This window comes from Salvelinus namaycush, chromosome 15, assembly GCF_016432855.1.
Source record: "Salvelinus namaycush isolate Seneca chromosome 15, SaNama_1.0, whole genome shotgun sequence".
NCBI classification, from domain to species: domain Eukaryota; kingdom Metazoa; phylum Chordata; class Actinopteri; order Salmoniformes; family Salmonidae; genus Salvelinus; species Salvelinus namaycush.
In genome coordinates this window covers 6531061-6543769 of record NC_052321.1, presented here as the reverse complement: position 1 = coordinate 6543769, position 12709 = coordinate 6531061, and the positions used below count along the sequence as shown (strand labels likewise).

General features: G+C 39.5%; 1 protein-coding gene and 1 pseudogene across 1 annotated transcript; both read left to right on the top strand.

The window, feature by feature from the left end:
* Positions 1-1221: 1221 nt before the first annotated feature.
* Positions 1222-4096, top strand: LOC120059808 (annotated as a pseudogene).
* A 5860-nt stretch (positions 4097-9956) lies between these two features.
* On the top strand, positions 9957-11177 carry prlh2r (prolactin releasing hormone 2 receptor). Its single transcript, XM_039008797.1, has one exon. It carries the CDS (start codon positions 9957-9959, stop codon positions 11175-11177), a length of 1221 nt encoding a protein of 406 aa, XP_038864725.1.
* Positions 11178-12709: the final 1532 nt, after the last annotated feature.

Sequence of the window (12709 nt, the reverse complement as noted above, 5' to 3'; positions counted from 1 at the left end):
CTGGTCCCCACAGAGCTGGCCAATAAAATTGGGATTACACAAATGAAAGCCTATGAGCATTCATAGAACCTCAGAATGACTTGACAGGCAGTTACCTTCTCTAGTCAGATCACTCAAAACACGCCAAAGAAGGATGGCCTTGTTTAGATTTGTTTGGGATTCTTCCAGCTAGAGGAGCAGGCTAGCTAGCTAACGTTAGCAAAGTAAAGTCATAGATACTACCTGATAAAATACGGTTTAGCTGCTCTAAATTGAAGTCGAAGGTAAGACACCAATAAACATCTTTAGCTAGCAGAGTGAATGTTTACCATTTATAATTTCAAATTCCAATGGCAAGGTGATTATTTTAGTTGCAGCTAGCTAACGTTAACTAAATTGGCGTTATCATTAACGTTAACTAGCTAGCTGCATCTAAAGTAATATCCTAGCTAACAAATAAGAACATTCTGATTCATTGTTGCAGTTTATCTCATTTCTAATTTGGGTGGACAGTTTACCAACACCTTGGATTTGGTATACCTTCAAACTTAATTGCATTGCTCTTTCTAGCTAGAATTTAATTCATTATTGAGCTTGCTATTAGTAGTTCATAATAACTTTTTTCCATGGTAGAAAAAGTACTAAATTGTCATACTTGAGTAAAAGTAAAGCTACCTTAATAGAAAATGACTCAAGTGAAAGTCACCCAGTAAAATACTACTTGAGTAAAAATCTCAAAATATTTGGCTTTAAATATGCTTAAGTACCAAAAGTAAATGGAATTTGCTAAAATATATTAAGTATCAAAAGTATAAATCATTTCAAATTCCTTATATTAAACAATCCAGACGGCACAATTTTATAATTTTTTATTTATTTACGGATAGCCAGGGGCACACTCCAACACTCAGACATTTACAAATTAAGCATTTGCGTTTAGTGAGTGCGCCAGATCAGAGGCAGTAGGGATGACAAGGGATGTTCTCTTTATAAGTGTTAATTGGACCATTTTCCTGTAAACATGTTGTGAGTACTTTTGTGTGCGAGGGAAAATGTATGGAGTAAAAAGTACATTATTTTCTTTAGGAATGTAGTAAAGTAAAAGTTGGCAGAAATATAAATAGTAAAGTCACGTACAGATACCCCCAAAAACTATTTAAGTAGTACTTTAAAGTATTTTTACTTAAGCACTTTACACCACTGACTATGTTGTTGATGATGCTTGTCTCAACAGACCACTGTATGAAGATGTTTGACGATTTTGAGAGTCATAAGGCCCGGTCCAGCAGAGATCTGTGGTCAGAGATCTGTGGTCAGAGATCTGCTGGAGCCTGCCTGATGTGCAGGTGCAGGAGAAAGATCAAGGCCGAGGAGAGGATAATGCTGCTCTGTTCAAAGATTCATTCCAACCTTCACATGTTGGCAATGACCTGCAATCTAATGGCACGTCTATGAGTTTCTCCTCTCACAGCGTCTGGGAACCTATGGAAGACTCGGATGACTACATTGCTAGTTTAGGTAAAGTCAATCTAATATCGACCTTCTGTCATGACTCACCCTTATCTATGGCTGTTAGTAGTGGCGGTCATTCAATTTTGTAAGCCCATTATTGTCATGCAAAAGACCTTGGGTAGGGGCAGGGGGGAAATACATGTCATCCATATGCACTGGAATAGCGAATGGAGGCCGCTTTCCCGCCGATAAGTTTTTCACTCATGTTGGGTAGGCTACTTCGGTAATTTCGCTGCAGCAAATGTAATGTTCTGCCTAAACTCTCTATGCAATGGGTTCTCCCTGTTCCTGCAGCTATCCCGTGCTTAATTTGGGAAACCAAGTGAAATCTATTGGGGAACATCGATAGTAACATGTTTTCACAATGAAACAAAGTATTTAATTTAACTGTTGACAGCCCCTCTCTTTGTGCGCATGATAAAGGAATGAAGGAGAGAGGGGAGAAGATAGAAACGCACAGTGGTGAGATATTCTGTAGCTAAAGGTAATGTCTATTAATTATGGGGCGGCAGGTGGTTAGAGCGTTGGGCCAGTAACCGAAAGGTTGCTAGATCGAGTCCCCGAGCTGGCAAGGTACAAATCTGTCATTCTGCCCCTGAACAAAGCAGTTAACCCACTGTTCCTAGAATTTGTTCTTAACGTACTTGCCTAGTTAAGTAAAGGCTAAATAAATAAATTAACATTTAACAAAAAGCCTATTAATAGGCTATGCAAAATCCAAAACAAATGCACTATAATTGTAGGCTAAATCTGAATTTGTTTATTTTAGGCTAGACAAATTATTTACCAAAGATCTTAAATCAGTATTTTGTTTAATGTTTTTCTGCCATGTGTAATTATGCGGTTGGCTATGTATTGTATAACGGCACAATCATTATTTAAATTGAGCTTTTGGGGGGGGGGGGCTTGGGCTCATATAGGCCTGTGCTTATGCATTAGCTCTAATATGCATATGGCCGTTTTGAATGAATCATCACCTTAGAAAGCGCTGACCAATTTGTTGTTAGGCTTTGAAACAACATCCACAAGTACCATGTTTTCCACTAATGTCAGAGTGGTTAGCAGGACAATAGAGTCCTGAGTAACCAGGCCATTAGCGACCTGATGATCGTTAGCGATTTGGGTAGGCTACTACTAATGCATGTCCAGAATGCATAAAACGAGATTACCGTGACTCAACTGTCATGTAGAATTTTACTGCAGCCGTGGCGATAATAGAGTCACCGTTAACAGCGCTAGTCGTGACTCATGACTGCAGGTGTGGCGGTAATATAGTCACCGTAACAGCCCTAGCCATCAACCCTGGTCCTTGCTAGTATGGAACAAAAGCCTGTATACCCAACAGCTACCTAGGACCAGTGTTGGTGACCATCACTGCTTTACTGTAGTTAAGAGGGCCAGTCTTCTTTCCATTCTTGATGTTGGATTGACTCGGTACCGGTACCCCCTGTATATAGCCTCCTTATTGTTATTTTATTGTGTTACTGTTTTTTTTTTTTTTTTTTACTTTAGTTTGTTTGGTAAATATTTTCTTATCTCTTGAACTGCATTGTTGGTTAAGGGCTCTGAAGTAAGCATTTCACGGTATTCGGCGCATGTGACAAATAATTTGATTTGATAGGTGTAAGCTGTAGTTCATGCAGAACATTTTATGTCCAGAAAGATAATGAATTGGGAAAGTATCCCAACACAGGTTTTACTGTTAATCCTGGTCTCCCCTGGCAACACACTGCAAAGTCAAATTTTTGACTTGGCTATTTGGAATGATTGTGAGAAAGCCAGAAATCAAGGTCCCATATTACTTAGCATACTATTGAAGTTAATTTTAAATCCTGTCTTTCAGAGAACCGTCTGAAGAGAATAGAGGGCCAGTGTACTGAGGTGACGTCCAGGGAGATGCTGCGCTCCCTATCTCAGGCCAAAACAGAATGCTGGGATAGATTCTTGCACGACGCTCAGAGCTCGGAACTCTTTCAGGAGGACGAGCTAGATCAGAGGTGAGCATAATTTGTTCTACAGGCAGAAAGGTAAGTCTATAAACTCACTATCACTGATCAGCTTTGAAGGCTGAGCTTGTAAAGTTTCTTACAGGTCCACTGATTGTTCTGTTATCAACCTTGCCTCTTTGTGTAATGATAGGATGTGTGATAACTTCCCTTCACAGTACCCTGGAGCATCTAAAGCATTGGCTGGTACCTGAGAAAGTGGCCATCAGCGCTGAGGAGCTGGAGTGTCTCCTCCTGCCGTCACTGAGCCGAGAGCAGACCTCTATGGACCAATCACAGAGCGGACCAGAGGCAGCCACTCAGAACCCTGAAGAGGAAAAGAGTCCCATACCTGAGAAATAGCTACCTGTTCACTGCAGACATTTTTATACGTTATCATGTGTTATTCCTGGACAGAAACATGATTGGATTTCCTGTACTGTCATTATTAGGTTATGTGTATTTGTCTTTATTATTGAGGAGAAAGAATTCGGTGACATATCGTTGCAAATATTGGAACGGTCCATTGTTTGTTATGTTACTCCTATCAAATGTTGTTGATTTTATGATATGTTTCAAATAAAAAGCAGTTAATTGATGGGGTAATATCCCGAAACCACACTGGTTGCATTTTTGTTAGGCTACTGCACTATGTTGGTCTATAATGCCGCGTGCGGCAGGGTAGCCTAGTGGTTAGAGCGTTGGTCTAGTAACTGAAAGGTGGCAAGTTCAAATCCCCGAGCTGACAAGGTACAAATCTGTCGTTCTGCCCCTGAACAAGGCAGTTAACCCACTGTTCCTAGGCCGTCATTGTAAAATAAGAATTTGTTCTTAACTGACATGTCCAATTTGTAAGTCGCTCTGGATAAGAGCGTCTGCTAAATGACTTAAATGTAAATGTATAATGTTGTAATGAGCTTTGGCACTGCTTTTAAGATACCAGTCTACCAGTCCAATCAAGAGTATTAATAGCTTAGATGAAATCATTATAAATGTAGCTACTACATGTTCATTACCATGTATGGTAAATATACTACGTTCATTATAATGTATGGTAAATATACTACGTTCATTATTACCATGTATGATAAATATACTACGTTCATGACCATGCATGGTAAATATACTACGTTCATTATTACCATGTATGATAAATATACTACGTTCATGACCATGTATGGTAAATATATTACGTTCATGAACATGTATGATAAATATACTACGTTCATTATTACCATGTATGATAATATACTACATTCATTATTGCCATGTATGGTAAATATACTACATTCATGACCATGTATGGTAAATATACTATGTTCATTATTACCATGTATGATAAATATACTAGGTTCATGACCATGTGTGATAAATATACTACGTTCATTACCATGTATGATAAATATACTAGGTTCATGGCCATATATGGTAAATATACTGTGTTCATTAGTATAATGTATGATAAATATACTACGTTCATTAGTACCATGTATGATAAATATACTACGTTCATTATTACCATGTATGGTAAATATACTACGTTCATTATTACCATGTATGGTAAATATACTACGTTCATGACCATGCATGGTAAATATACTACTTTCATTATTACCATGTATGATAAATATACTACGTTCATGACCATGTATGGTAAATATACTACGTTCATTATTACCATGTATGATAAATATACTACGTTCATTATTACCACGTGATAAATATACTACGTTCATTATTACCACGTGTGATAAATATACTACGTTCATGACCATGTATGGTAAATATACTACGTTCATGACCATGTATGGTAAATATACTACGTTCATTATTACCATGTATGATAAATATACTACGTTCATTATTACCATGTATGGTAAATATACTACGTTCATTATTACCATGTATGGTAAATATACTACGTTCATGACCATGCATGGTAAATATACTACTTTCATTATTACCATGTATGATAAATATACTACGTTCATGACCATGTATGGTAAATATACTACGTTCATTATTACCATGTATGATAAATATACTACGTTCATTATTACCACGTGATAAATATACTACGTTCATTATTACCACGTGTGATAAATATACTACGTTCATGACCATGTATGGTAAATATACTACGTTCATGACCATGTATGGTAAATATACTACGTTCATTATTACCATGTATGATAAATATACTACGCTCATTAATGTACATTAATGCCTCTACTGTATATTCTCTAATGTATAGCCTCTACTGTATAGCCACCCCTAGATGGCAGCATTGTGATCCACAAAATATCCCAGACGTAAATAAATCCGCACAGCCAAATAATATGTTGACAGAACTAGTAGTGAGTGACATTCAGAATTATATCAACTTTCTTATGTACTTCATTTGATAATAGTCAGCAGTGGCGACTCGAGCGAATGAAATCATGCGGCTGTGGAGCCCCCCCCCCCCTCCCCTCCAGCAGTCAGATTGCTCCTTATTCAGATGCAGCAGTGAAAAGGTGGACTACTTGAAGAGAGACAGATTGACGGAGGGAGCTGTGCAGATATCCTTCTCACAAGAGTTGCTTTGAAGAATCTCTCTTGGATCTCTTTAGAAGTTGTTCAACTACAAAAAAAAAGGTAAATATATATTCAATGTGTTTTTGTTATATATTTATAGAAATGCTGCTTCCAAAGGGAAATTTAAAGAATATAGGATATTTAAAACGTGGATTGTAAAATAAGTTAAGTTATGATTTTTCTTTGGCATTAAGTGTGCATGCTTTTGCGTAATATAATTATTACATTTTTTACTAGATGATCTGGAATGATCTGGATCTGGAATCTGGAATCTGGAATAGATTTATTTCAAACTATGGCCCTAGACTGTGTAGTTGATTTGATATAAGACCACTATACAGTATGATACAGAAAGCATCTTGTTTGCATGTCAACTGATTTAAATGTTTGAAATTTAAGCCAAGTTATTAGTCAGGTGAGTGAGCATTAACATTTTTCCACAATGGAACAATAACTATAGCCAAAGGCACCGACTTTATGATTTATACAGTCTTCCTAGAAGTGGCTATGTCAGTAGACAAGTATGCATGGACAGTAACTCTAGTCGTGAAAGAGCTACTGGTCTAAATCTCTTCATTGATTAATTAATTAATTATTGATACATTTTCCTGAGATATTATACTCTTGAGTCCCGTACAACCCTGATATTTATGAAATCATGAATGATTTGGTTCTCCTCACAGAGGCATTTATTATGTAAAAGACTTAACTGATATATGTCTCTATCTGTCTTTTTCAAAATGGATTAGGCTAACATGATGAATTTTCTTCAAGTTTACCCATGGTCCAGTTCACACCAAGGTCCACCTGTGGTGCACACAGAACCCAGTCACCGCAGACTCGTGTTTTCTCTGCACCAAGCTCAGAAATACAGTTTGACTCATATCCATGAGCACATTGTGCTTTCCCACTTTTATTATTGACCCATATTGTCATTTGGAGAATCTGTTTAGCCATGACCTAAATACACACATTGTGGCCTATCCGTGTCAAATCTGAATATGATTTAATCGTATTATTTAATAGTCCAGATCAGATTCAGAACGTTTGCTAATACCATTTGGAACTTGTCCTGTCCCCCCACAACATTAAATTGAATGTAGCTGTGGCCTTTTGAATGGAACATGTTTATTTTTGTAATGGCAGGCAAGTTCTCTCTCCCCAACAATAACAAAGGATAGAGGGGGAAATGTAGAATGCACAGAGTTCTGAATGTATTACTACATAAGACTGATATTGTCCAGGGCAAAGTGCACCTCATTGTCAGCTCAGGTCAATCCAAACGGGGCAGCAGGTAGCCTAGCGGTTAACAGCGTTAGGCCAGTAACCGAAAAGTTGCTGGTTTAAATGCTGGTGCCGATAGGTTAAAAAAACCTGCCGAGGTGCCATTGAGCAAGGCTCTTAACCCTAATTGCTCTGGATAAAAGCGTCTGCTAAAATGTAGAAAATGCAAATAACCTCTATTCAGAAAAACTCTCTGAATACCAACAAGTCTCAATCATTTCACATTTCAACTATAGACTAATCACATAGCCTGCAAATGAGAGGCAAAGTGCTGAGGAGGCATAGTTCATTTTCAAAGGTTATCCCGACTGATATTTCAGTAGGTGTTGTTGAATATGGAAGATGATAATTAGCCTTTTAAATATCATTATTCAGAACTTTTCCATGCTATGAGAGACTATGATGAGGTGATGAAATAGACAATGAATGAGATATCACAATTACACCATTGATAATATGCGATTTGACAGCCAAAGTACCCCTTAACATTAATTCAAGTGTAAAATGCAACATCACCTTTTGGTTTCTCTTTTTACTGACCTGCATTGCTTTATTGTAATACGATTTCCCTGATGTTGTTTTCCCTGATGTTGTTTTTCCTCTGATGGTGTTTTCTCTGATGATGTTTTCTCTGATGTTGTTTTCTCTGATGTTGTTTTCCCTGATGTTGTTTTTCCTCTGATGGTGTTTTCTCTGATGATGTTTTCTCTGATGTTGTTTTCTCTGATGTTGTTTTCTCTGATGTTGTTTTCTCTGATGTTGTTTTCTCTGATGATGTTTTCTCTGATGTTGTTTTCTCTGATGTTGTTTTCTCTGATGATGTTTTCCCTGATGATGTTTTCTCTGATGTTGTTTTCTCTGATGATGTTTTCTCTGATGATGTTTTCCCTAATGTTTTCCCTGATGTTGTTTTCTCTGGTGATGTTTTCCCTGATGTTGTTTTCCCTGATGTTGTTTTCTCTGGTGATGTTTTCCCTGATGTTGTTTTCCCTGATGTTGTTTTCCCTGATGATGTTTTCCCTGATGTTGTTTTCCCTGATGTTGTTTTCCCTGATGTTGTTTTCTCTGATGATGTTTTCCCTGATGATGTTTTCCCTGATGTTGTTTTCCCTGATGTTGTTTTCTCTGATGATGTTTTCCCTGATGTTGTTTTCCCTGATGTTGTTTTTCCCTGATGTTGTTTTCTCTGATGTTGTTTTCCCTGATGTTGTTTTCCCTGATGTTGTTTTCCCTGATGTTGTTTTCCCTGATGTTGTTTTCCCTGATGTTGTTTTCCCTGATGATGTTTTCCCTGATGTTGTTTTCCCTGATGTTGTTTTCCCTGATGTTGTTTTCCCTGATGTTGTTTTCTCTGATGTTGTTTTCCCTGATGTTGGTTTCTCTGATGTATTCCCTGATGTTGTTTTCCCTGGTGATGTTTTCCCTGATGATGTTTTCCCTAATGTTTTCCCTGATGTTGTTTTCTCTGATGATGTTTTCCCTGATGTTGTTTTCCCTGATGATGTTTTCCCTGATGTTGTTTTCTCTGATGATGTTTTCCCTGATGTTGTTTTCCCTGATGATGTTTTCCCTGATGTTGTTTTCCCTGGTGATGTTTTCCCTAATGTTTTCCCTGATGTTGTTTTCTCTGATGATGTTTTCCCTGATGTTGTTTTCCCTGATGTTGTTTTCCCTGATGTTGTTTTCCCTGATGTTGTTTTCTCTGATGTTGTTTTCCCTGATGTTGTTTTCCCTGGTGATGTTTTCCCTGATGATGTTTTCCCTAATGTTTTCCCTGATGTTGTTTTCTCTGATGATGTTTTCCCTGATGTTGTTTTCCCTGATGTTGTTTTCCCTGATGTTGTTTTCCCTGATGTTGTTTTCCCTGATGTTGTTTTCTCTGATGATGTTTTCCCTGATGTTGTTTTCCCTGATGTTGTTTTCCCTGATGTTGTTTTCTCTGATGTTGTTTTCCCTGATGTTGTTTTCTCTGATGTTGTTTTCCCTGATGTTGTTTTCCCTGATGTTGTTTTCCCTGATGTTGTTTTCTCTGATGTTGTTTTCCCTGATGTTGTTTTCCCTGATGTTGTTTTCCCTGATGTTGTTTTCCCTGATGTTGTTTTCCCTGATGATGTTTTCCCTGATGTTGTTTTCTCTGATGTTGTTTTCCCTGATGTTGTTTTTCCTGATGTTGTTTTCCCTGATGTTGTTTTCCCTGATGTTGTTTTCCCTGATGTTGTTTTCCCTGATGTTGTTTTCTCTGATGATGTTTTCCCTGATGTTGTTTTCCCTGATGTTGTTTTCCCTGATGTTGTTTTCCCTGATGATGTTTTCCCTGATGTTGTTTTCCCTGATGTTGTTTTCCCTGATGTTGTTTTCCCTGATGTTGTTTTCTCTGATGTTGTTTTCTCTGATGTTGTTTTCTCTGATGTTGTTTTCCCTGATGTTGTTTTCCCTGATGTTGTTTTCCCTGATGTTGTTTTCTCTGATGTTGTTTTCCCTGATGATGTTTTCCCTGATGTTGTTTTCTCTGATGTTGTTTTCCCTGATGTTGTTTTCCCTGATGTTGGTTTCTCTGATGTTGTTTTCCCTGATGTTGGTTTCTCTGATGTATTCCCTGTTCTGTTGTGTGTTACAGGGATGGACAACAGGGAGTTTTCTCTGAACTGCTCTTGGGTAGAGAACACATCTCTTCCTGCCTACTCCTCATCGTCCTCCTCCTCATTCACTGGGTTGGATATCCTATTTGACCTGAAGCCCCTATTCATCCCTCTCTACTCCATGGTGATCCTGGTCGCCTGCTCTGGCAACCTCCTGCTGGTCATCCTCATCGGGCTCAACAAGAAGAGACACAACACCACCAACTTCCTGATCGGCAACTTGGCGCTAGTTGATTTGGTCATGTGCATCTTCTGCGTGCCCCTGACGGCCTCCTATGCCTTCGACAAGCGAGGGTGGCTCTTCGGACGCTTCATGTGCCACTTTGTCACCTTGATGCAGTCGGCGACGGTTTTCGCAGCCGTCTTGTCCCTCACAGCCATTGCAGTGGACCGGTACGTCGTTGTGGCCTATCCCATTCGCAGGCGGGTGGGTTGCCAGTTCTGCTGGGGTTTGGTGGCTGTCATCTGGTTGTGTAGCCTTGCGTTTTCCACTCCCACGGCTCTCCACACTGGCTACCTGGACCTGAGCGCCACCGGTCTCCACATGGTCGTCTGTGAGGAGTTCTGGCATGGCCAGGAGCGGGGACGCCTTGTCTACTCCTGCTTTGTCCTGCTCTTCTCTTACTTTGTGCCACTCGCCGCTGTGTCTGCATCCTACCTCGCTATCTCCTACCACTTGAGACAAAGGAACATTTCTGGTTTGATGGCGGCGGGTCCTGTCTCTAACCAAATGAACTGGGGGCGAAAGAGAAGAAAGACGTTCTGCCTCCTCCTTGTGTCGGTGCTCTGCTTCGCCTTCTCCTGGCTCCCTCTTCAGGTGGTCAATCTCATCCGCGACCTGGATACTGACTTCACCATCCTGGGCAAGAGCCACGTCAACGTGATCCAAGTGTCGTGCCACCTGTTAGCTATGAGCTCGGCGTGCTACAACCCATTTATCTACGCGTCGCTCCACGACAAGTTCCTGTCCTGCCTGTGTCATCGTGACCTCTTCCCCCGTCACAGAGGAGTGGGGGGTCGAGGGCCAAGGGGGAACAGCAGCAGCTTCATGACATCCCACCGACTGCACCGTGTGAACACCTTCTCCACCCTGGGTGACATCCCGGTGGTTCTGGGGAACAAGATGCCACAGGAGAGTTGGCCATTACGACAGGCACATAAGTCCTCAACCACTACAATAATTGACCATAATTACATGTAGTTGGAGTTTGAACGAGGAAGCACCTTATGGCACATGGCCCAGAGCACTGAAAGCAAAGGATGTATCTGAAAGATCAATTTCCTCCCCTTTGACCTCATCCTCTAATTAATTCTGAGAAGGACGTCAGGAGAGAGTAATCAAGAAAATACTATTGAGATATAGGAGTCCCTATCGCTGAGAAGTCAACCAACAAAACATTTGGAAATCAGGTGGGATGAGGTTGGCACCAATGTAGCTGACAGCTGCACCTGAACGAGCACAGATCCATGACAAAACAATATATTTCTGAGCTTACAGTCACTGGTAGTCATTGGTAGAAGATGACTGACAAAATAAAGGAAACACCAACATATAGCGTCTTAGTAGGGCGTTGGGCCACCACGAGCCAGAACAGCTTCAATGCACCTTGGCATAGATTCTACAAGTGTCTGGAAGTGTATTGGAGGGATGCGACACCATTTTTCCATAAGAAATTCCATCATTTGGTGTTTTGTTGATGATGGTGGAAAACACTGTCTCAGGCACCGCTCCAGAATCTCCCATAAGTGTTCAATTGGGTTGAAATATGGTGACTGAGACGGCCATGGAATATGGTTTACATAATTTCATGCTCATCAAACCGTTCAGTGACTACTAATGCCCTGTGGGTGGGGGCATTGTCATCCTAAAGGGGGCTAGCAAAATAATGGCCTGCCCAGCATTTTTTATACATGACACTAAGCATGATGGGATGTTAATTGCTTAATTAACTTAATTAAGCACCTGCTTTCAATATACTTTGTATCCTTCATTTACTCAAGTGTTTCCGTTATTTTGTCAGTTACCTGTATATCTATGAAAATACAATTTATGCAGAATTATTTTTAAAAACTTTTGTTGGCCAAACAAAACTATCACACTATGAAGCAGATCAAATGGTGGTCATTATCTGTGATAATAAACAGGGTCGTTTGGGTCCTGAATGCTGATTGGCTGAAACAGCATTCCAGCGGTGTGTATATCAGACAATATACCACAGGTATGACACAAATTATTCTTTACTGTTATATTTATGTTGGTAACGGACTTATAATGATATGGCCAATATACCACTGCTAAGGGCTGTATCCAGGCACTCCGCTTTGTGTCGTGCTTAAGAACAGCCCTTAGGCTGAGTATATTTAAGAAATATGGCCCGAGGGGGTGTGGTATATGGCCAATATACCATGGCTAAGGGCTGTTCTTAGGCACGACGCAACTCAGAATCGTGGTATATTGGGCAAATATCACAAACCCCCGTGGTGCCTTATTGCTATTATAAACTGGTTACCAACGTAATTAGAGCTGTAAAAAATAAATATTTAGTCAAACCCATGGTATCAAATCAAATTATATTTGTCACATGCGCCGAATACAACAGGTCTAAGACCTTACAGTGAAATGCTGACTGACAAGTCCTTAACCAACAATGCAGTTATAAGAAAAGTAAGTGTTAAGAAAGAATTTAATAAAATAAACTGAAGTAAAAAATAGAAAAATAACAAATAACTAAA